This window comes from Onychostoma macrolepis, chromosome 08 (assembly GCF_012432095.1).
Source record: "Onychostoma macrolepis isolate SWU-2019 chromosome 08, ASM1243209v1, whole genome shotgun sequence".
In the NCBI taxonomy this organism is placed as follows: Eukaryota; Metazoa; Chordata; class Actinopteri; order Cypriniformes; family Cyprinidae; genus Onychostoma; species Onychostoma macrolepis.
Window position 1 is genome coordinate 8,931,001 of NC_081162.1, and position 20,794 is coordinate 8,951,794.

A 20,794-nucleotide genomic window follows, 5' to 3' on the forward strand; every position below is an offset into this window, starting at 1 on the left:
ATAATAGAACAATTCCTAATGCGTAACTAATACTAAACTCTATATTTTCTCTGAACTGTTTTTATAAAATTAAAAAGAATATAGTCGTGCGTAAAGTGTTGCATTATGGGATTTGTAGTCTTTTGAGCCCTCCAGGTATAGAGATGTCGGTCCAATAAAACTACATTTACCAGTGACTACAACACACAACAAACATGGCGTCGCCGGAGCGGCATCAGGAGCGTGAATCACTGAAGAATAATATTAGCCAAGATGATGGAGGCAAGAAATCTGGCCCAATATCTTTCGGTTTTAGTAAAACATTGAGCAAGGTTAAATCCGGGAAACCGGAAGAGCGAGATTTTTTAGTTGAAGTCGAAGGGAAAGAACTTAAAGGGTGAGTTGAATGCTAACGCTAGCTAACTAGGTTAGCAAATATAATTGAAAGGAGTATGAGGTTGATTATTTATATCTCATCGTGTGCTTCAACGCTTGTATGTATCTGTCACTTTTACAGAACCAAACCAGTGGAGAAACCGAAGGAGCTGGTCATCCCGTTGATCCACAAGAACCGCTGGTACCGGCAGGATGCTGAGCGAGGCGACAAGAGCGGCGAAGACAAGACCAAAGAGCCGTCCCCGGAGGAGCAGGACACGGTGGAGTCTCTGGCCGTCAAAGAACTCATCGAAGGTGTGCTGGTCGATTATTATTCGTTCTGTAGGTTTTGGCCTTTTGGCTGTGTTTCAAAACCTATTAAGATGTTTACCTAGGAGACATTCTTGGGCATTCATTTAGTAATATAAAATTGCCAGAAAGTTAAATTATTTGTAGTATTCACTCCAGAATATTACGCTAATATCATTGTACATCAAAATTGTAACTTTTCAGTTCCATGATATTTAGAAAATTTTGATACTGTAATGTAAAATATAGCCTATGATGCCCTAAAATGTTAAGTATCACTAGGAGTTTGTCTACTTTTGAGATGTCAGCTTTGCTTTACTTTTTCAGTGGGTTTCCATTCCACTTGTAGTGTACTTCAGATCTTACAAGTAAATAGTTTAAAAACACTACTTTGATGTGTTGAGTAACATTTTAACGTGTAAAGTACTTGACTATAATTCTAACTGTAGTGTGTTTAATAACAAATATATGATATATATTTTAAATGTACCAAATTGCAATGTCAACATTACAAATATGTAAATATAAATATGTTTAGGTTTCTATAGAAATGACATATACTAAAATAGTATTTGTCATTTCTACTAAAAGTATACTGTATTTTAGTTACCATAAATGCTATATTTAAAAAACAATAGAATTATGAAGTTACACATAAAAATGTACTAAAGTGAGTCAAAAATAACTCAAGTTCAGCTAATTGTGTTTAGTATAAATGTTTAATATAAACTATAATAATTTAATATAAACTATAATACCTTTTTATTTAATTGCAAATAACTCGCAGTTTAGTGTCTGGACACATTACATTCAGTTTGCATTTGAGTATATTCTTTTAAAGTTTATTATTTCTGTAAAAATATAGTATAATAATAATAATACAATTTCTGCATCTTATTTAAACTATGCTAAAGTGTACTACTTTTTCACAAGGGCTGATGAAATGATCAGTGTGGTTCCATGCCGTAGTATTTTGTATAGTATTTGAATCCATTGGTTATCCATTGATGTAATGCTTGATATTAAATGCATCACCAATAATTCTCATTACTCAATTGTTGTGGCATAATATGGCTTAGTGGTTATAGATCTGGCATGGCAAGCAAAAGATTGTAGATGTAACCCTTTCTGTTATTGTAGTAAAAATGCTGCAAGTCAGTTTTGTACTCAAAAGCATCTGCTTAAATGAAAAATAATGTTCTGTTTCTGTTGAATGTCATTTACTAGAGTCTCAAAAGCACCAGGAGAGATGGAAGAATGGACCGCAGACGGATCCGAACTTGGCCATTCCTCTTCTCATGCAGAACCAGGCTCCTGAGGGTTTTGAGGATGGAGACAAAGTCAAAGTGGATTTGCGACCAGAGTCGGTAGGTTCATGATTGACCCAAAAAATGGATGGAAGGAAAGGCTGCCCTGTTTTAGCTAAAGTAGAGCCCCTTCACTGTTTTTAGCTAGTCTATCCAGAAATGAATGTTGCTTCTCAGCATGGAAATATGCTTTTGTGCAAGTTACACCTTATTAAATTATTAAACACATAAAGGCTTTTACAAATATTTCTGAGAATGCTGCACATGGGATACATTGTAGTGTCAAGTTCATCGTAGAAAATGGTATTGAATTAAATGGGAAAATGTTGTAAAGAAAGATGAATCTTTCCTTATAGATCCAGTGTGGAAATAAGTGTGTGACTATACTTTGACTTTTTATTCTTTGATTGTGCATTTATTTGATCAAAAATAAAGTAAAAAAGTAATATTGTTAGATGCTATGATTTAAAAATAAATTTTTTACTTGAATATATTTAAAAGTGTAATTTATTCCTGTGATGCAAAGTTGAATGATCAGCATCATTACTGCAGTCTTCAGTGTCACATGATCCTTCAGAAATTATTCTAATATGCTTATTTGCTGCTCAAGAAACATTTCTTATTATTATCAATGTTGAAAACAGTTGTGCTGGTAATTAATATTTTTGTACAAACCGTCATACTTTTTCCAGGATTATTTGATCAATTTAAAGTTCAAACGAAAATTTGTTTGAAACTCTGTGTTGTTAATAAAGAGCTATTCAAAAAATTGACCTCAGTAAAAATCCCATTTTAGTATGCTAACTATTTTACAAGAGCAATGGCTATTATTTTTACTGCACCACTTTGTGCTTGCTGTGTACGACTGATACTGTATGCAGATACAGATCTCTTTCAGTTTAAATTAAATGCAAATCTGGGACACATCTGTGTGTTTGTACATGCTGAGGATTTCTAATGCAATTGTAGTTGTTGATTTATGAAGTGTATTTTATTAAAACTCATTAGTGTTCTATCAGCTGCTCGTGCTCTTGTCCAGTAATGGTGCCAAATGTGGTGTCAGCACAGGGCAGTTCAAGGTCATTGCACATGCAGTGCTCTTGTTGCATTTAATGTGTGTGTGTGTGTGTGTGTAGGATAAGGGTGTGTCCTAATGAAATGAGTGATGAAGAACTCTCCTGCTGCATCCAAACAGCTTACTCTGCATAAACTCCCTCTCTCTCTTTCTTCCTCGCACCTCCAGTGTCATTTTCTCCTGCAGTGCAAGTCCATCACTTGTAGCTTGTTGTGAGAGCGCCAGCTACAGCTTGATTAGGCCTTAACATGTTCAGAGTCATTACGAGTAAATTTTACTCTGCCTGTCAAAACGCTTGTTTATTCAGTGCATAAAAAGGAGCTGTAATATTTCATCTAATTATCATCTTCTCTGTAGGTTGAGGTGTGTGTTTCTAATTAGTGTTTTGTGTCTGAGTGTGGTTTTGATTGCTTAGGAAGTCGGTGCTTGATTTCTCTGTGGAGATGTTTGAGATGTGTATTGAATATGATATAGAGCGGATGTCTGGTCTGATTCAGTCCACAGATGCCGACTACGAACGTGTTCCTGTGGAGGCTTATGGGATGGCCATGCTGAAGGGTATGGGCTGGAAGCAAGGAGAGGGAATCGGACGCACATTTAAACAGTAAGGACTTTTTTTTTTTTTTCAATTAAATTTAAAATTAAATAAAAACACGTATTGGATTTTTTTGTTATTTGTTTTAAAGTGCCCTTGACTCTCAGAATATTCAAATTAAATGTTAGTAATATTTTTATGAAATAATTTTTAATGATCAGTTATATTTTCCAAGTGCTTGAGTACTCATCCATTCATAATTATGTGCATTATTATTATTTATTTTTTTACTTTAAAGATGAATTTTTATTTAAGCCCGACTGTTCATCTATATATGTGGTTATTTTTTTAAGCTGACACGGTTTACCTCTTTTAAATGAAAATGAAATGATACATATATCCATATGTCCAACATTATAAATGTCTCACATTGACCATGTGTTGAAAGGCCTCAAACAGCTTGTCTGCTTTAGCGTGTTTTATATTTGACCTCTGCAGTGTCTTTATGGTTTTGTCACTGTTTTGAGGGATAAGCGCTTTCTAATGCACGTGATGTTTGGCTCTCTGCAAGTCTTTTCCACTCATGTTTCCTTGTGTTGGGATTATTGTCCTGGCTGGAGACATTAATGACACGAGATTATGATTTTATGTCAAATGCAGTGAAGAATTATTTCAGACCGTCGGAGGGCATCTTTGGCGTGGACTGGCCGCACACACTTTTTAATCTTTTGTGCTTACGGGCCCATCTGTTCGCTTGTATGAACATGGAAACAAACAGGCTGCTCTTTTTGGGGGGGTGGGATGATGATGTGCATGTGAGGGAGATGTGTTAGCTTGTGTTTTATGTTTGAAATCTCCTAATAATTTATTAAATGTTTTTTCTTTCTTTCATTACTTGTCAGAGATGTGAAGCCCATAGAGCATCAGTTAAGGCCTAAAGGGCTGGGTTTGGGTGCCGATCGCTCTGCTATTAAAGACCTGGAGCCTGGTCTCCCCAAGAGACCTCCTAAACCCGGTGAGGAGAGGAAAGAAGAGGAGGCGCTGGTTCTGGGACCTGGAGGATGTGTGCAGGTCCTGGCAGGAGCGCATAAAGACCTGTACGGGAAGGTGAGTGGGCTTTACTTCATCCATATTCACTTCTATGACAGTAATGGTGAGCTACTGTACTGACACACTAATGAGCTGTTCAAATGGAGCATTCAAGGCATCTTCTTCTGAGACAGAAAAGCACATCTTATGTATTAGTGATCTGAAAAAGTATGAGATTTTATATCTACCAACAAATAAATTTAAAGCTCTAATTAATATACAGCCTATATACAGTATGTAAACTTGATTGATCTGTCAATATTTTTTTTCTTTTTTTTTTTCTCATGCTTTTAAAAATGATCAGCTTCGGTTGGTGACTGTCTGCTTCATGGTTAATAGAAGTTGTTAGCTCCCCCTTGTGTCAATTAATAATGCACAATTTTAGAAAAGTAATTTTAAGATTTTTTAAAAATCAAATCAAATAAAAAAATAATAAAATAAATGAATATATGATATGATATAAATAGTGGAATTTTTGGACTAGAAAATACCGGTAATAGTTTGACTCATTCATTATTTGATTTTTTTTTTCTCTCACTGCCTGTTTTTCCTCTTTTTATTTTGTTTCTCACATTGTCTCTTTCACAGATCGAGGGAGTGGATCCAGATAACGCCAGAGTCGTAGTCAAACTTGCCATTGGCAGCAGGACAGTAACCATTATCCAGCACTCTTTAAAATTAGTCACCCGTAAGGAATACGACAAATACAGCAAAGACCTCAGTAAGTCTTACATCCTCATCTGTTGTTCGTAAACAAAGATCTGGTAAACAGCAATTCTACATACAAATCAAATCCTGATTTTGTTATTCTGGCTAAATCTAAAATTATTTGTTATTCTAGTTAAATGCATTTTCCTCATGAGTATTATTTTTTAAGATGAATAAAGAATGCTCTTTCACAATGCATTTAGTGTTTCTAATAAAACTGAATGTGCAGTGAGAAATAATGTAGTGCAAGGCATTTTCTTCATTAGGACTTTATTAGATTGTGAGCTAAATTAATGTTAGTTACTATTATATTAATGTACATGGATGTGTTTAGGTTAACAGAATCAATTTTGATTTCACAGTGTGTTTAAATTGAATGAGAAACAGATTGACTGTAAAGTGCAATTTGAGCTTGTGGGAAAACTAGCTGTTTAAACCCAAAACATCACCAGTAAGCCTTTATTTTTCTGTAATCAGAAGCTGTGTGGTCTGACAGACATGCTGGTTTGCGCACGTGAAACCAGTTTACACAAATGAGTAATATACAAGCCATTTTAAAACTGAAACTGTTGCTTTTTACTCTTTAAAAAAAAAAAAAAAGTGTAATTTTGTTTACCAGATCTTTATCAATTAAAAGGATCCTTTCTGTCTACCAGGTCGTCTTAGTAAAGCACACAAGGACAAAGAGAGAGAAAAAGAGCGGGAACAGCAGAAGGAACGAGATGAGAGGTTAAATGGCAAAGATGACAGAGGAAAGACAGACAGAGATCGAGAGAGGGAGAAGGACAGAGACAGAGATCAGAAGAAAAGAAAACACAGAGAATCAAGTACAGACAGGTAAGACAGACACTCAAGAACAGTATGTTGCATGTATGTTATTGAATCTGTATTTATGTGGATGCATGAATTATCGTTCCTTTCAGAGAGAAGCCTCCTCCAGCAAAGGAGTCGCGGCCCTCACCTCCGGCCCCCTCATGGCTCCAAAGGGACCTCCGTGTGCGTTTCATAGATAAAGCATTCAAAGGAGGCAAATACTACAACTCAAAGGTACTTCACTAGCATCGTGAGACTGGTTTGGTCAATACTGTGTTTGTTTTCATGCTGAGATACTGAAGTGTCAGTTACTAAGTGTAACTTTTTTAATTTGTGTGTTTAGATGAGAATCGAGGATGTCTTGACGTCCCACACCTGTGTGTGTCGTACAGAGGAGGGCAGACTGCTGGATGGTATGAAACACTCTGACCTTGACCAATATAAGATGTATTTTAACAATGAGGATTTTTGGTCTTAACATTGGTTGTAAGTTTTGACTCATTTGTCTGTTTCAGATATAAGACAGAAGATGCTAGAGACCATTGTACCCAAGAACGACTCGGACTACATTATGGTGGTTCTGGGAGAACACAGAGGACAGGTACATGGATTCACTTGCTCTGTTCCAAACCCTCATGGGCCACCTACTTAGACAGCATTTTAGGCATTATAGACACACTCCTGACATCAAGCTGTTACACACAGAAAAATGTTGAATACCCTGTGTTATTATTGTTAACTAAAACTATTTATTATAATTTTTAATTGAATTAAAGCTCAAATAAAATATAAATATTAGATGAGAAACTTAACAAAAAAGGTTTTTGTTGCAATGACAAAGTTTAAAAGATACTAAAAATGAAGCTAAATAGAGAAAAGAAAATTACTTTTAAAATGAGAACTAACAACAGAACAAAAGCGAATTCAGAATATTAATAAATACTGAAATAACCCTGCTTATTTCTCAGTTGGGCAAAGTAGGGCAGCATGACATTTACACATTTATTCCAGAGATCAGGCAATCCCAGAATGCACTGCAAAATCCAAGATGGTGAATAAACATTGTATTCACTACTAAAAATAGATCCACCTAATTAAAATGAAATATTTGTGTGTACCATGTACACCTTAAGTCGTTATCTTAGTAACATGTTAACATACCTTAGAAAGTAGCTGCCTATGTAGACAGCAAGGAAGTGCACTAGGATTTGGAACAGAGCCCTCAAGTTATTTTTATTCATTTGATATGTATTTGTGGTCCACACATTTTTTCACTCCTATAATCGTCTTTCATAATTTGTTATTTATCCATATGGAAAGTAGTGCATTTCTGCTGTAGAATCATAATTCATATGTTATCCTGCAGGTGGGCCGCATCCTGAAGCGAGACCGAGAGAAGTGTCGAGCCATGGTTCAGCTGGACCGGTACGAGGAGCAGGTGTTCACTCTCGACTATGACGCCATCTGTCATTATGTGGGCGGAACAGAACACTGAGAGGCCAAATGGATGATACGACACACCCTTCATCATCCCAGTCTTATTCTGACGGCAACATGAGTTGTGATTGGCTGCTTTTTCCCTACATTGACCAACATATCAGATACATCACATTTTTTTTAATACAACCAAGACTTAATTTATTTTGCTAGTTGTTGTGTTGTATTTTTAAATGCGAGTTTGGACCCAAATGTGGAGTCATACTTTGACACAACTGTTGCGCTGTGACAGTATCTGGTGTATCTGTATAATTGGATGATCTTAATACAACATAATATTCTGCTAGTAAGAGTCTGTTATGTTGCCAAATGAAAAAGTGGCATATTTCTCTCTTTATAGTGATAATGAACATTTACACTGGTCAGTTCAGTAGCATCAGTGTTTGAATGTCTGCTGCTGATCAGGAAAATTAACAATCAACCCAATGTAATTAGGGATAAAACATCTCACTGCCAGTTAATTAGAATCCAAACACTTCTGAAACTCTGCTTTGGTTTCTTAGCCCAATAAAGATCTCAATTTGTTGTTCATGTACACACACAAGCCACCTAGAATTTCCACTCATGTTATCCTTTTATAATAAAATGCTAAAATTCCTTCAATGTGCCTTTGATTTGATCTCAGTATTACTGAATCATCATTCTACTTGTCCATATTAATCTTACTGCATCATCTGATACATTAATTTCTAAGGCCTCTAAACAATCAACATCAAAACTTTGCTGAAAACCTGTTGTACACAATTTACTATAAGTTCTGTCATCGGATTAATATTTATTCTTTTTTTTTTACTACTTGGTACTGTACACTTGTCTTTTTTTGCTTCTGATAATGTGAACAACTTTCATATTGCTGATATTAATATTTCAAGATGGACTTGGAAAAATCATGTTAAAATCTGGGTATCAAATATGATCTGATGGCGAAGGTCGTGTAATTTCAACATGGTTAAACACACTGAGGTGGCAACCGGCTTCATGTATAATAATACATATATAATTTTTTTTTTTAATTGAAACCTATTGAGTACTATGTGAGTGCAGTCTTTCAGATGATTCTTTACAAAAACAACAATTTATTCTTTAATTTGTAAAACTTTTTAAATTAACACTAAACCACTGAATGCGCCTTTAAACAAAATGTTTATTTTGCAGGGATCATCACTATCCTAAGTAAAATGGCGATTGTTTATAAAATGTATAACACAAAACACATGGTATATTTACAAATTAATATTTGTTCCAAATGTTAGAAAAGATATTACAAGAGCCTTTTAAAAATCATAAAGGCTTTACAGACACACTTCTCCTGTTCAGTCGTCATCGTCATCATCATCCTCCTCTTCCAAGCGTCTCGTGTTCTCAGCGTTTGCTCTCAGGACGGCTCCGGGACTGGGGTACGGCCTCTGCTGGAACAGGGGTCCTGCCGCTGTGGTGTCCGCTCCTGTCTTTGCCTCATTGCGTTTGGGGAGACCAGTGGACCATGAGCCCCTAAAAGCAACAGCACCACATATTGATCATGTTCTTTATTATAGAAACTACCTCTTTTACAAGCTCAGGTAAACACAATTTGAGAGCATTGCATTGTGGTCTCTGTTTACTAAACATTTTGGCAAATTTAATAGATATCCAATGTAGGGCACCATTAGTCGCCATTTGAAAAAATCTATTGTTCAATACACACAGAAACTCAAAGATCCTCATTACAACTCATCACTACAAAAGTTAATGACAAAGCAAAAACAGAATTGTCACAACTTCGTAAATGTATAAAAAAAAAAAAAACTAGCATAAGTATTCATACCCTTAACTCAGTACTTAGCCAAGACACCTTTACAGCCTCAAGTCCTTTTTTTTTGTTTGTTTGATACGACAAGCTTTGCTCATCAGCTCCTCATCAGTTCACTTCTCAAGCTCTGTCAGGTTGGATGGGGCAGACGCACATTTTCAGGTTTCTCCAGAAATATTTGATTGTGTTCAAGCCCAAGCTGAAAAACAGCCCCACAGCATGAGGCTGCTACCAGCACACTTTATTTTTGGTATGGTAATCTGCAGCTGATGAGCAGAGCCTGGTTTCCTTCAAACATGATGCTTAGAATTGAGGTTCATCAGACCAGAGAATCTTGTTTCTCAGAGTCTGAGGGTCCTTTAGGTGCTTTTTTGCAAATTCCAAGTGTGTTTTCATGTGTCTTCACTGAAGAGAGGATTGAGTCTTGCCACACTGCCATAAAGCCCAGATTGGTAGAGTGTTGCAGTGATGTTTGTCCTTCTGTATGTTAGGTCCATCTGCATATATGATCATGGAGCTCAACTAGACCATCAGGTTCTTGGTCACCAGTCTAACCAAGGCGCTTCTCCATCAATTGCTCAGTTTAGCCAGGAGCCCAGCTCTAGGAAGAGTACCGGGCTGCATTTCCCAAAAGCATTGTAAGCTTAAGTTGATCGTAGCTCCAGTGGTTTCAATGGGTCTACGATGTACTTACGCTCACGATGCTTTTGGGAAACGCAGCCCTGGTTGTTTCAAACTTCTTCTATTATAGATAATGGAGGCTACGTGCTTCTGTGAACCTTCAATGCAGCAGAATTTTTTTCTAAACTTTTCCCCAGATCCGTGGCTTGATGCAATCCTGTTTCTGAGCTCTACAGGCAGTTTTTTCGACCTCAGGGCTTGGTTTTTGCTCTGATATGCATTTTCAGCCATTAAAACTTTAATTGAGATGTGTGTGCCTTTCCAAATCATACCCATTCAAATGAATTAGCCACAGGTTAACTTCACTCGAAGTGTAGTAACATATACAAGCAATATGAATGCTCTTGAGCTAAATTGCAACTGTCCCAGATGTGAATACTTATGCAATCCTTTAAGTTTTTTTTATTTTTAATAAATTTGCAAAGATGTTAAAAACCTGTTTTTTTTGCTTTACCATTATGGTGTATGGAGTGTAGATTGATGTGGGGAAAAAAAGTAATTTAAAGCAGTTTAACATAAGACAACAATGTAACAAAATGTGGAGGAAAAAAAAAATACTTTTGAATACTTTTTATAGGCACTGTATATACTGCAAAGATATAGTATGTAGTAGTAATAAGAATAGTGTGCTCTTATAGCATTACAAACACAGCCATAGTGCCATAGTCATTACCTCGGAGCATCTGAATAGGCGCTGGGATCCATGGGATCCATTTCCTCCTGCTGCTGTTTCCGACCTCCTCCTAATCCTCCTAAAACAGAGTTTACGCTTATTAAGGCAATATATTTAATTATTACTTAAGTGTATTAAGAGACAGATAATGCATAAATTACCTCTCTTTGTTTTGCTATACGGTGCACTGTCTTCTCTCCGCATCCGTCTGTCTCGGTCCCGGTCTCTGTCCCGCTCTCGATCTCTATCCCTATCTCGGTCTCTATCTCTGTCCCGTCCGTCCTCCCTGTCTCTGTCCCGCTCCCGATCGCGCTCTCTGTCCCTCTCTCGGTCTCGATCCCTGTCTCTCTCTGCCTTCTCGTAGTGGCCGTCCCCTTTGTCATGTCCAGTCTCACCTGGGAAGTAAAACACAAACAGACGCAGCATATGTCTAAATAGATTACATTACTTACAGAAGCACAAAAATCTGTGCATACTTATGCTTTATGTCCATATATTACCTTTCTGCTTCTTTGCAGCTTTGGTGATGACAGCCACTGGGTCATTGGGGGACAACCAGGACACTAAATCTGTCTCTACATTCCAGTAGTAAGGAAGTCCACTAAGGACAAGACAAAAGCACAATAATTATTTATAAGCAATAACCAAAACAGTTTCAATGTGGAATTATGGACCTGTTTCATGGTATTATATGGGAAATATAATAATTTATGGACTGCTTACCAAGCGGGGTCAAAAACTTTGTACCAATTCGTTGGTAAATTTTCAATCCTGGTAGCTTCATAATCAACGTTGTTATCATCATAGTCTTCAGCGATGATCTCCTCTTCAGCCTCTGAGGATGAGGATGATAAGAAACAATATAAATGAGAGCATGAAGTCTTGATTTAATATGTTTTATGGATCAGCCAGTAAGATAAATATGCATGAAGTATCTTACCGTGGTCTGAGTGTTTGACGATCCCTCTTTTAGCGAGGCGCGCGAGTAAAGCTGGCGGCAGCGGCATCTGAAGAGAGAAGATTATCACAGACTCTCGAGACACGAGTGAACTCTCTCTGGCTCAAACTGCGCTCACAGGGTGCTGCTTTCGCATGCAAATAAAGGACAGGATATTACACGTGCAATTTTATTAAGAAATAAATTAAGGCGACTGCATACTTTACCTTTATGACGTCCAAAATGTTAGTTATGTGGTATAGGTTTCATTGAAACACCAAACAAGCGCGGGCGCACAACAATGACGTAGCAAACGCGTATAGTGACGTCATGTAACGGCGACGCTGATCTGAAGATTAAATTTTATTTTAGAAAATAGATTATTTTTCAGGAAATACACAATACGGTGTTTTAACGTGTTTAGAAAAAATATAAACGTACTAGTAGAACTACGCAATACTCTTTTTTATTTATTTTTTACAGTGTATGGTAAGTAATACAACGTTTTTACGTACAATTGACTGATATTAAGAATAGGGTCATCAAACTTAAATGGTTGCAGTCTTTCATAAATAATGAGTCTTCGTTTTGGTTTGAAATTCCTAAAACAATATTCAAAAAATGTGGTGGTATTAGTTTTTTGTTGCAATGTGATTTTGAAATTTCCAAACTCCCTATAAAACGTTCTGCTTTTCATCAACAAGTAGTATTATATTGGAAACTGATCTTTAAACATAATTTTATCCCACATAACAACAGGAACAACAGGTGTATTTTGGTGAATAGAAAATCTGTGTTTATTGATGATTGGTGGAAGAAAGGACACATGTTAGGGAATATATTGAGTTATGATGCTATTTGTGGTAAATACAATGTAAGTTGCTCCTCTAAAATGATAAAATAATTAAGAGTATACCATTGCAGATGACTAAATTAGTTTATTTTAGTTATAAAATATTAAACTCAAAATAAATGAATAAATCCCAAAATACCTGATCTTATGATAGAAAATATAAATTTTTGAGGAATAGATTTTTGAGGAATTGTCTGTCACAGCGTTGTTTTCCAGGACCTGTGAAGAGATCTTATATATTTTGTCATTATGATAAGAAAAGAGTGTCTGAAATTAGAACAAATTTTCTTACATTTCCTGTCAACCCTAAATGTAAAGAGGTGCACTTTAAAATTACGAATCACATTTAGCCTGCAAAATAATTATTAAGAGTAAGATTTAATATTGGGGACACAAATATATGCCAATTATGCAAATTGGAGACAGAAACTCAGTGTAACTTAATACAAACATTCTGGAATGATGCATTCAGCTGGATACCTGTAAGACTGATCCTCTCATGGGAAATTGTTAAGATTGGTTTGTCATTTAAGGATAAAAAGATATATTATAATAAATAATTTGCTGCTTTTACTGAAATTTCACAATCATAAATGTACATTATTTTTGTAATATATTTGGAGACGTTAAGAAGGATGAAAGCAAGGTATTTGTATACTTTATTAGAGGATTTTGGTTTCATAATGTGAGAGCCTCCTATTCCCCTAAATCTTTTTTGTGTTTGTATATATATATATATATATATATATATATATATATTTATTTATTTTCCCTTCTTTCTCCCCGATATTTTGTATTTTATTTTAAATTTATTTTGTGATATGGTGTACTGAGTGTGAATGAAAATTGTGTATATTCTCAGTCGTGATATCTAAATCTCCTAGGTATGAATGCCTTTCTGTGTTGTTGTTCAAAGCATTGAATAAAAAACAAAAACATCAATATTATTTTTTTATATGCATTGTTAATCTTGTATATTAAACTAAATAAAAATAAAAGTAAAAAAAAAACAAAAAAACATTTTTACGTTTTTTTTTCCCAACGGCATATGCCCCAAACTAAACTTAATTTTTATGCAGTAATTCTTATGATCTTGAGGATGATGCTTTTTTTTTTAATAGTCAGATGTTACATTGACACTTTAAATGCCACACTATTAATTTAGTATTTTCTTCCGTAAGAAGTACCAGAGTGGCTGTGCAAGTCCTTTGTTGATGTTAACCAAGTTTTAGAAAAAAAACTTCTGCTGTTTTGTAGACAGTAATATTTGCACTAAGCAGGTTGTGCCTTTCTCTTCTGTATTAGTGTCTTAAATTTTTGTTACATGTCTCAATAAAAGTATCAGATCTGTCCATTATTATAGATTTCCAGCAGACCGTGCTTCTCAGTAAATAATAAACCACATATTTTCTGTTGAGAACTATATGTATCTGGTTCCTGAACTTTAAAGCTAAAACTATTGGAGAAATTGCTTCAAAGTTATCAAATTAAGGTTCATGTGATGACATTTTACCTACGCACTAGAACTGCATCGAAAGTGTAGACTCTCTTGAGGACTATGCATAGAGAAATCCAAATAAGCATCATTTAACCTTTTTAGGTACATTTAGGTAAATATATGAGGCTAATAACGTTTGAATAATTTTTCAGAAACACAAGGTTCATTGTAGAATGTAACACTACATGAGGGAAAAGAAAAGAACGTTTCCATACAAAAGAGGGAGCTTTATTAACAAACAACACAACAGAAACAAGTCTTTGTTGGAGAGTCTACAGGAACAGGTGTCATATGTTGATAAGCGAGTGTTTAATGGCTGATATTCATCTCACTGTCCTCATCATCCTCTGTGGAAAAAGAGGAGAAGCAGACTGGCTCGCACTCCAAGGTGCGCAGGTTCACAAGACAAGCCGTCTGTGTGCTGCTGAACTCTGGGATTGCTATCAGGAGAACATCTTGTCCTTCAGGTCCTGAGATGAAAAGACAAAAATGACCATACAAATAAATACTGGTAATGTTTGGCCACACTGTTAAAACAGCGCTGCTTTTTATATTATTAAATAGTCTTCTATTCACCTGTGACTCGTTTACATTGGTAGCTTGGTGCATTTCCACTGAAGTACACATGAGGGCACTCTTCCATAATAAAGGGGTCTTTCTGATAGAACGGGTAACAACCTAACGAGTCAACAAAACAAGTCAGAGCAATCTAGCATTTTCAAAATGCTTTATAAAAAATAGTAACACAATGAGATATTCCAAAAATTTCTACACGAATATTTGTTCGTTTAATAAATTCAAATGTTTTTTTAGGTCCTGAAAGAGTCACACTTAAGTGTTTATTAAACTATGGAATAATTTTTTTTTTTTTTAAAGTAAAACATCTTCAGAATACAGAGCCCCTAAAAGGACATGGAAGGGAGAAACTATATTTCAATGCTTATGCATTCGTTTGCGCAGGTATTGTGAGTGAACAAATCTGGTCACGGAAATAATACGAGGCGGGAGGAAAAACTATATTTTTCAGGGGAACACACAAATGTTTTGCGAGGGAACGCAAAAGCAATTTTTGTAACAATTTTTTTCTCCCATTTCATATTTTTTCCATCACCCCCTAGGGGCTCTGTATCATACGGAGCCCCTAAAAGGACATTGGCAAAAAAAAAAAAAAAAAAAAGACTTTCTCGTGCGCACGAGATACTATAGTTACAGTTTCCTGTTGCATCACTTCTGCCATCTTACACAGAAGAAAACAAGAGCATGCATGTGCATGAATTAGCCTAATTGAGATCTATTTTGGCCTTCAATACTAAAACATTGTGTCTGTTCTTGCATTCGGACACAGATAAATCACTGAACAGCATAAGAACGGCTTTTTCTCTCAGGCTATATTCCACCTGAGCAATACATAGCCTAACATCTCAGGACTGTCCATCTGTACATAACTTTTCATCTGTAAAATAGCACATTCATAATTCTTTCTATTTTCTCTATAGGCCTATGTTGTACATAACCTAAAACATTTGCACATTCATAATTCTATTTTATCTATATTTTTATTACCATAGTTATTGTTTTTTTTAATGCATTGTCTATTCTATTTATTATTAGCCTTATATTTAATTCTATTACCTTAAATTATATGCATGACTACACTCTCTCTGTACTTTCTCCACTGGATGCTCCTGTCACCAAGATGAATTTCTTGTGTTTTTGTGCGTGTAAACACACTTGACAATAAAGCTCTTTCTGATTCTGACATTTAAAACGCATTTTGAGGTCTAGAAGGATTGGTAGCTACAGTATAAAAGCTCAAATTTTTGATTTCGATATGGCAATAGCCTATTGTCCCACATAAAACTTTAAAAGCCAGTCAAATATGTATATAATCGAAAGCGATTATTTATTTTTGATAATTATTACTTTACTTCAGTTTGGTTTTCAATAACTGCTGTTAGTTGCGTTTCATTTTCGTTTTTTATTTCTTTGACATTTCTCTTTCTTTCTTGATAAATAAATGCCTTTATTTATGGAGAATGTGAAAATTATATGTATGAAAATGTGCGCATTCCGACTCATTTTGCCAGCACGGGTCACATTTATTTTTTAGAATTATTACTTTATTGTAGTTATAGGCTTTCAATAACTGTATTTCATTTTAGTTTTTCATTTATTTTGACATTTCTTTCTTTCTTTATTTGCCTGCATGCCTTTATTTCCGTTAAATGCAGTTCTTAATACAACATATTTTACTGTTTAAACATGAATACAATCTTTATTACATTTAAACTCGTTTAACAAGCTTTTTAGAAGTAAATGAAATATCGTATACATATTTAAACGGTAAAATATGTTATATTAGGAACTGTATTTAACGAAAATAAAGGCATTTATTTATCAAGAAAGAAAGAAAAATGTCAAAGAAATAAAAAACGAAAATGAAACGAAACTAACAGCAGTTATTGAAAACCAAACTGAAGTAAAGTAATAATTATCAAAAATAAATAATCGCTTTCGATTATATACATATTTGACTGGCTTTTAAAGTTTTATGTGGGACAATAGGCTATTGCCATATCGAAATCAAAAATTTGAGCTTTTATACTGTAGCTACCAATCCTTCTAGACCTCAAAATGCGTTTTAAATGTCAGAATCAGAAAGAGCTTTATTGTCAAGTGTGTTTACACGCACAAAAACACAAGAAATTCATCTTGGTGACAGGAGCATCCAGTGGAGAAAGTACAGAGAGAGTGTAGTCATGCATATAATTTAAGGTAATAGAATTAAATATAAGGCTAATAATAAATAGAATAGACAATGCATTAAAAAAAACAATAACTATGGTAATAAAAATATAGATAAAATAGAATTATGAATGTGCAAATGTTTTAGGTTATGTACAACATAGGCCTATAGAGAAAATAGAAAGAATTATGAATGTGCAAATGTTTTGGGTTATGTACAACATAGGCCTATAGAGAAAATAGAAAGAATTATGAATGTGCTATTTTACAGATGAAAAGTTATGTACAGATGGACAGTCCTGAGATGTTAGGCTATGTATTGCTCAGGTGGAATATAGCCTGAGAGAAAAAGCCGTTATGCTGTTCAGTGATTTATCTGTGTCCGAATGCAAGAACAGACACAATGTTTTAGTATTGAAGGCCAAAATAGATCTCAATTAGGCTAATTCATGCACATGCATGCTCTTGTTTTCTTCTGTGTAAGATGGCAGAAGTGATGCAACAGGAAACTTTAACTATAGTATCTCGTGCGCACGAGAAAGTCTTCTTTTTCTTTTCTTTTTGCCAATGTCCCTTTAGGGGCTCCGTAGTATCAGAAGGTTAAAATTACATTTAAAAAAAATATGTTTGTATTAAAACATGTAATATTTTGGGTTATTTTATTCTCATGTCTTTGACATGAGGTTCATTTGAATTGAGGTACACAGATATTATGCTAAAATAACCTAGAACACCCCTTTAAAAAAAAATTCAAAAATATGACCAACATTTTTTACAAATTTATAAATAAACAGAAAACAGTCTGTCCAGACCTAGTGTGTCCGGAGCTGTGGGAGCCAGGTGGCGGAGTCTCAGTGTGCTTTCCAATATTTCCAGATGATCATCCATGCTGCTGTACTTCACAATATCACTGATATTCTGTCCTGCTGTGCCCAAAAACCTGAGAGAAACCATAAAACACTCACTGTCAAGAGCTGCTCACCACAGCACACCACTGATAGAGGATGAAACACAGGTAGTTACTCACCGGACACCATCTGCGACAGCTTGGTAAGGGTTGCTGACCAGCTGCAGGGTGGGGAAGGGCACAGACAGAGGGAACATGCAGCGGTGCAGAGGCTGCTGGGGTAGTGTGTAGTTTGTTGGGTCATACTGTCCAGGCATGACATCTACAGGTACAGAGGCCTATAGTGGACAAATCACACATTGCAGGTTTGTGTGTAAAAAGACCTTAATTATGCATTTAGCAGTATGACAAACTTAACTCACCATGAGATGCTTGATATACTGAATAAATGGAGTACAATGTATTTCGGCCCAAATAATGCCCTCAACTCTTTTGGTCTCTCACCAAAGTCCACACATTGGGCTGAAAACACTCACCACTAGCTGCATTAGAAGCTCATCCAGCAGTCTGATAGCCTCCACACTCCCAGCCTGAGTCTTCTTAGTCAAGTACTTTGCCTTCAAATGGAAAAGAGTTTAATTTACAAGATTAATTCACTATATGTTATAGAATTCTGCTTATAATGTAAGACAGTGCTGCTTAAAAATGAAGTCCCACTTGACACCTTGGTTGTTGAGTCTTTGTCCTGAGTGCTTTGACTCAGCAGGTTTCCAGCTAGTATGACTCTAGAGATGGATGCTGCTCCGCTCTGCTCCCCTTCATCTCCAAGCTGACCAGTCACCATATCCACCAGAAGCTGCAATCCCATCATGCTGTCTGCTCTGCTGCCGTTCAACCCAAGGCCAGAGGCAAGAAGCACAAACCTGTGCAACCAGTAAAACAGCAAAGGGTTAAAGGTGAAAGTGAGTTATGTTGATTCTACACTGTCACAATGAAATCAGCCAGGAAAAGCATAATAAAGATGGTATAAGTACTAAATAGCCTTTAAACATCCTTTTGAATGCTTCAATGTATTCACCCTGCTTACAAAAACATGATTGTAGTCAAAGAATCCACTTGTGATTACCAGACATGTGTGTGCAACTTCAACACTAGGGATGCATGATATATCCAATTCAGCTTGGTTGTCAGCCAATACATATATATATTAAATTCGACATGCAATGGAAACATCCAAAAACATAAAGTGTACTGATAAATCCTTTATAATAAACAGTGCGATATTTAAAAAATAAAGCAATTGTTAATTTTGATTTCATGGCAACTTTAAATGTATTTTTGTTATTTTAATATATTTTTGTATTCTTATTTCTCTCATTTTTTATTAAGATTACTTTTGCTATCATGTAACACTAACTTAAAAGTTTATTTTTAAAATATGATTAATAACACTATTAAATGTAATCTTTACTAAATCCAAAATTAATATCTATTTCACACTGCACATCCTAATGTTATGATTTCCAAATTTTCTTTTTCATTTTTTATCGGTTTATTTTCTATTTATATAGACAAAATAATACCTTAAATTGAATACTCATTATTTATCAGTTAATGCTCATAACAATTATCAACATATGAATTATCCAGATTTTTAATACTGTTGCATCCTTATCAGTGTGTCTAAAAAAAAAATACAAAAAATAATCGGATCTCTGGTCATGTCAGGTGTGTTTCTGTACCGGTCTGAGCCGAGAGGCTGTCTGGGTGTCTGTGGTGGAAGGTCAGCCATGCAGAAATCTTCAACAGTGAATTTCCCATCATTCTTCTCTGCACCCATGATGGCTATCACACTACCTGAAAACACAGTTTCACAACGAAGCATGAAGACCGAGAAGCATGAGAAGATTGCGACAGATCAGTCTTGCTATATGCTGAAAAATATTCCCTAACTTTCCCGTATCCCACCTGTTACAAACTTCGGTGTGTCGATGTTGCCTTCCAGTTTAATCCTCTGCAGCTCATCCTCCAAAATAAGCTCATCTGATTGGCTGATGTATTTGACACGAGGTGGCTGGGGCAACAGATTGTGCTGAAGAGAGAAAAGAAATGTTAAAGAAGGGAAGAGAGAGAACACAAAGCTGAAGTTTGTAACATCTGGTGGTTTTACCTCCTCACTGATCTCCTTCAGGATGGAGGGCTGCAGCTCCATGCTTTTGAATATGGTGCCCACTATTACACACTGTTCACCCATCTGCAGGTCACACAGCTTCCTGATGGGCACCACACCGCCTGCCACACACACACACACTCATGTTCAGAGTGCTTCAGGCAGAACACAACAGCAACACGAGCCTCTCAGTGACTCTATAGACAGATGTTTCTCACCCCACTTGTGCGCGGCTCTGTCTGTGAGGACGTCTCTCATCTGCATGAGTCTGGTGGCGTAGATGTGCGCGTACTGGCGGCTGAAGCTGCGCTCGCCGAGGCGGAACCTCTCCGAGCAGCCGCTGTATGAGGGCTGGAGACGGGCAAACACCGGCTCCGAGGAGCCTGGAGCGGACAACAGCGTCTCCTTCGGCGCGATCACGTCTGAGAACATGACTGAAGACACGGTTCTGGACGGCAAATTAGCAGTTAAACAACTGTGTGTAAATAAACTAGAAATGCAATATTAGGAGAATGTATAACAACTGTATACTAATAGCTCAGTAGCTTCATTTTCTAACTTGTTTCTTATCTGCCGTGTTATTTTTCTACAATATATTGTAAATCTAGTTTGATTCGATCATAAAGTAAACAAAATAAATAACAAAATCTGGTCGACCTACTCTGTGTTGATTTTGGTATCTCCCGCTAAATATTTCACCTATGACCTCTACGAAAACGTGACGCGAGTTCCGCTAAAGACACGCTTTCAAAATAAAAGCCTCCAGCAAGAGAAAGGATCTTTTGCGTTTATGTAATGGGATATAACCTTATTCACATTATAAATAGTCTGAACTAATAATTGGGTAATAGCCCCATCTTAGCAATGCCAACCAAAACTCAAATACTGTAATATGAAAAATAAGTAATGCCAAT

General features: G+C 35.9%; 3 protein-coding genes across 4 annotated transcripts; 1 reads left to right on the forward strand and 2 right to left on the reverse strand.

The window, feature by feature from the left end:
* The first annotated feature begins 164 nt into the window (after nucleotides 1–164).
* gpkow (G patch domain and KOW motifs) lies at nucleotides 165–8,284 on the forward strand. The gene is made up of 11 exons (XM_058785632.1): nucleotides 165–376; nucleotides 497–669; nucleotides 1,891–2,030; nucleotides 3,543–3,649; nucleotides 4,483–4,687; nucleotides 5,258–5,390; nucleotides 6,034–6,214; nucleotides 6,301–6,424; nucleotides 6,534–6,603; nucleotides 6,706–6,791; nucleotides 7,557–8,284. The coding sequence occupies exons 1-11, from the start codon at nucleotides 195–197 to the stop codon at nucleotides 7,683–7,685; spliced, it is 1,530 nt and encodes a 509-aa protein (XP_058641615.1). The 5' UTR covers nucleotides 165–194; the 3' UTR covers nucleotides 7,686–8,284.
* Nucleotides 8,285–8,811: 527 nt separating this feature from the next.
* Nucleotides 8,812–12,115, reverse strand: pqbp1 (polyglutamine binding protein 1). Of its 2 annotated transcripts, none has more exons than XM_058785634.1 (7): nucleotides 11,995–12,115; nucleotides 11,771–11,837; nucleotides 11,554–11,665; nucleotides 11,331–11,431; nucleotides 10,992–11,225; nucleotides 10,831–10,909; nucleotides 8,812–9,178 (listed from the first exon to the last, which is right to left on the reverse strand). In XM_058785634.1, exons 2-7 carry the CDS (start codon nucleotides 11,835–11,837, stop codon nucleotides 9,001–9,003), a joined length of 771 nt encoding a protein of 256 aa, XP_058641617.1. In that variant the 5' UTR covers nucleotides 11,995–12,115; the 3' UTR covers nucleotides 8,812–9,000. The 2 variants fall into 2 exon arrangements, with proteins under 2 accessions (XP_058641617.1, XP_058641618.1); XM_058785635.1 differs by having other exon boundaries at nucleotides 11,771–11,912; nucleotides 11,995–12,095.
* Nucleotides 12,116–14,330: 2,215 nt separating this feature from the next.
* Nucleotides 14,331–20,634, reverse strand: pold2 (polymerase (DNA directed), delta 2, regulatory subunit). The gene is made up of 11 exons (XM_058784974.1): nucleotides 20,542–20,634; nucleotides 20,099–20,328; nucleotides 19,881–20,002; nucleotides 19,679–19,802; nucleotides 19,453–19,567; nucleotides 18,435–18,633; nucleotides 18,247–18,327; nucleotides 17,891–18,048; nucleotides 17,676–17,803; nucleotides 14,695–14,796; nucleotides 14,331–14,588 (listed from the first exon to the last, which is right to left on the reverse strand). Exons 2-11 carry the CDS (start codon nucleotides 20,310–20,312, stop codon nucleotides 14,428–14,430), a joined length of 1,404 nt encoding a protein of 467 aa, XP_058640957.1. The 5' UTR covers nucleotides 20,313–20,328; nucleotides 20,542–20,634; the 3' UTR covers nucleotides 14,331–14,427.
* Between the last annotated feature and the right edge of the window lie 160 nt (nucleotides 20,635–20,794).

Bases quoted from the DNA above. Each gene is read 5' to 3' on its own strand.
- gpkow (XM_058785632.1), top strand. From the start codon at position 195: ATGGCGTCGCCGGAGCGGCATCAGGAGCGTGAATCACTGAAGAATAAT. The intron at 670-1,890 runs GTGTGCTGGTCG...GTCATTTACTAG, and splicing joins CGTCAAAGAACTCATCGAAG to AGTCTCAAAAGCACCAGGAG. The intron at 5,391-6,033 runs GTAAGTCTTACA...TCTGTCTACCAG, and splicing joins CAAATACAGCAAAGACCTCA to GTCGTCTTAGTAAAGCACAC.
- pqbp1 (XM_058785634.1), bottom strand. From the start codon at position 11,837: ATGCCGCTGCCGCCAGCTTTACTCGCGCGCCTCGCTAAAAGAGGGATC. The intron at 11,666-11,770 runs GTAAGATACTTC...CCTCATCCTCAG, and splicing joins CGTCAAACACTCAGACCACG to AGGCTGAAGAGGAGATCATC. The intron at 11,432-11,553 runs GTAAGCAGTCCA...TCTTGTCCTTAG, and splicing joins AAAGTTTTTGACCCCGCTTG to TGGACTTCCTTACTACTGGA.
- pold2 (XM_058784974.1), bottom strand. From the start codon at position 20,312: ATGTTCTCAGACGTGATCGCGCCGAAGGAGACGCTGTTGTCCGCTCCA. The intron at 20,003-20,098 runs GTGAGAAACATC...TGTGTGTGGCAG, and splicing joins CAGAGCCGCGCACAAGTGGG to GCGGTGTGGTGCCCATCAGG. The intron at 17,804-17,890 runs GTGAGTAACTAC...GGTTTCTCTCAG, and splicing joins GCTGTCGCAGATGGTGTCCG to GTTTTTGGGCACAGCAGGAC.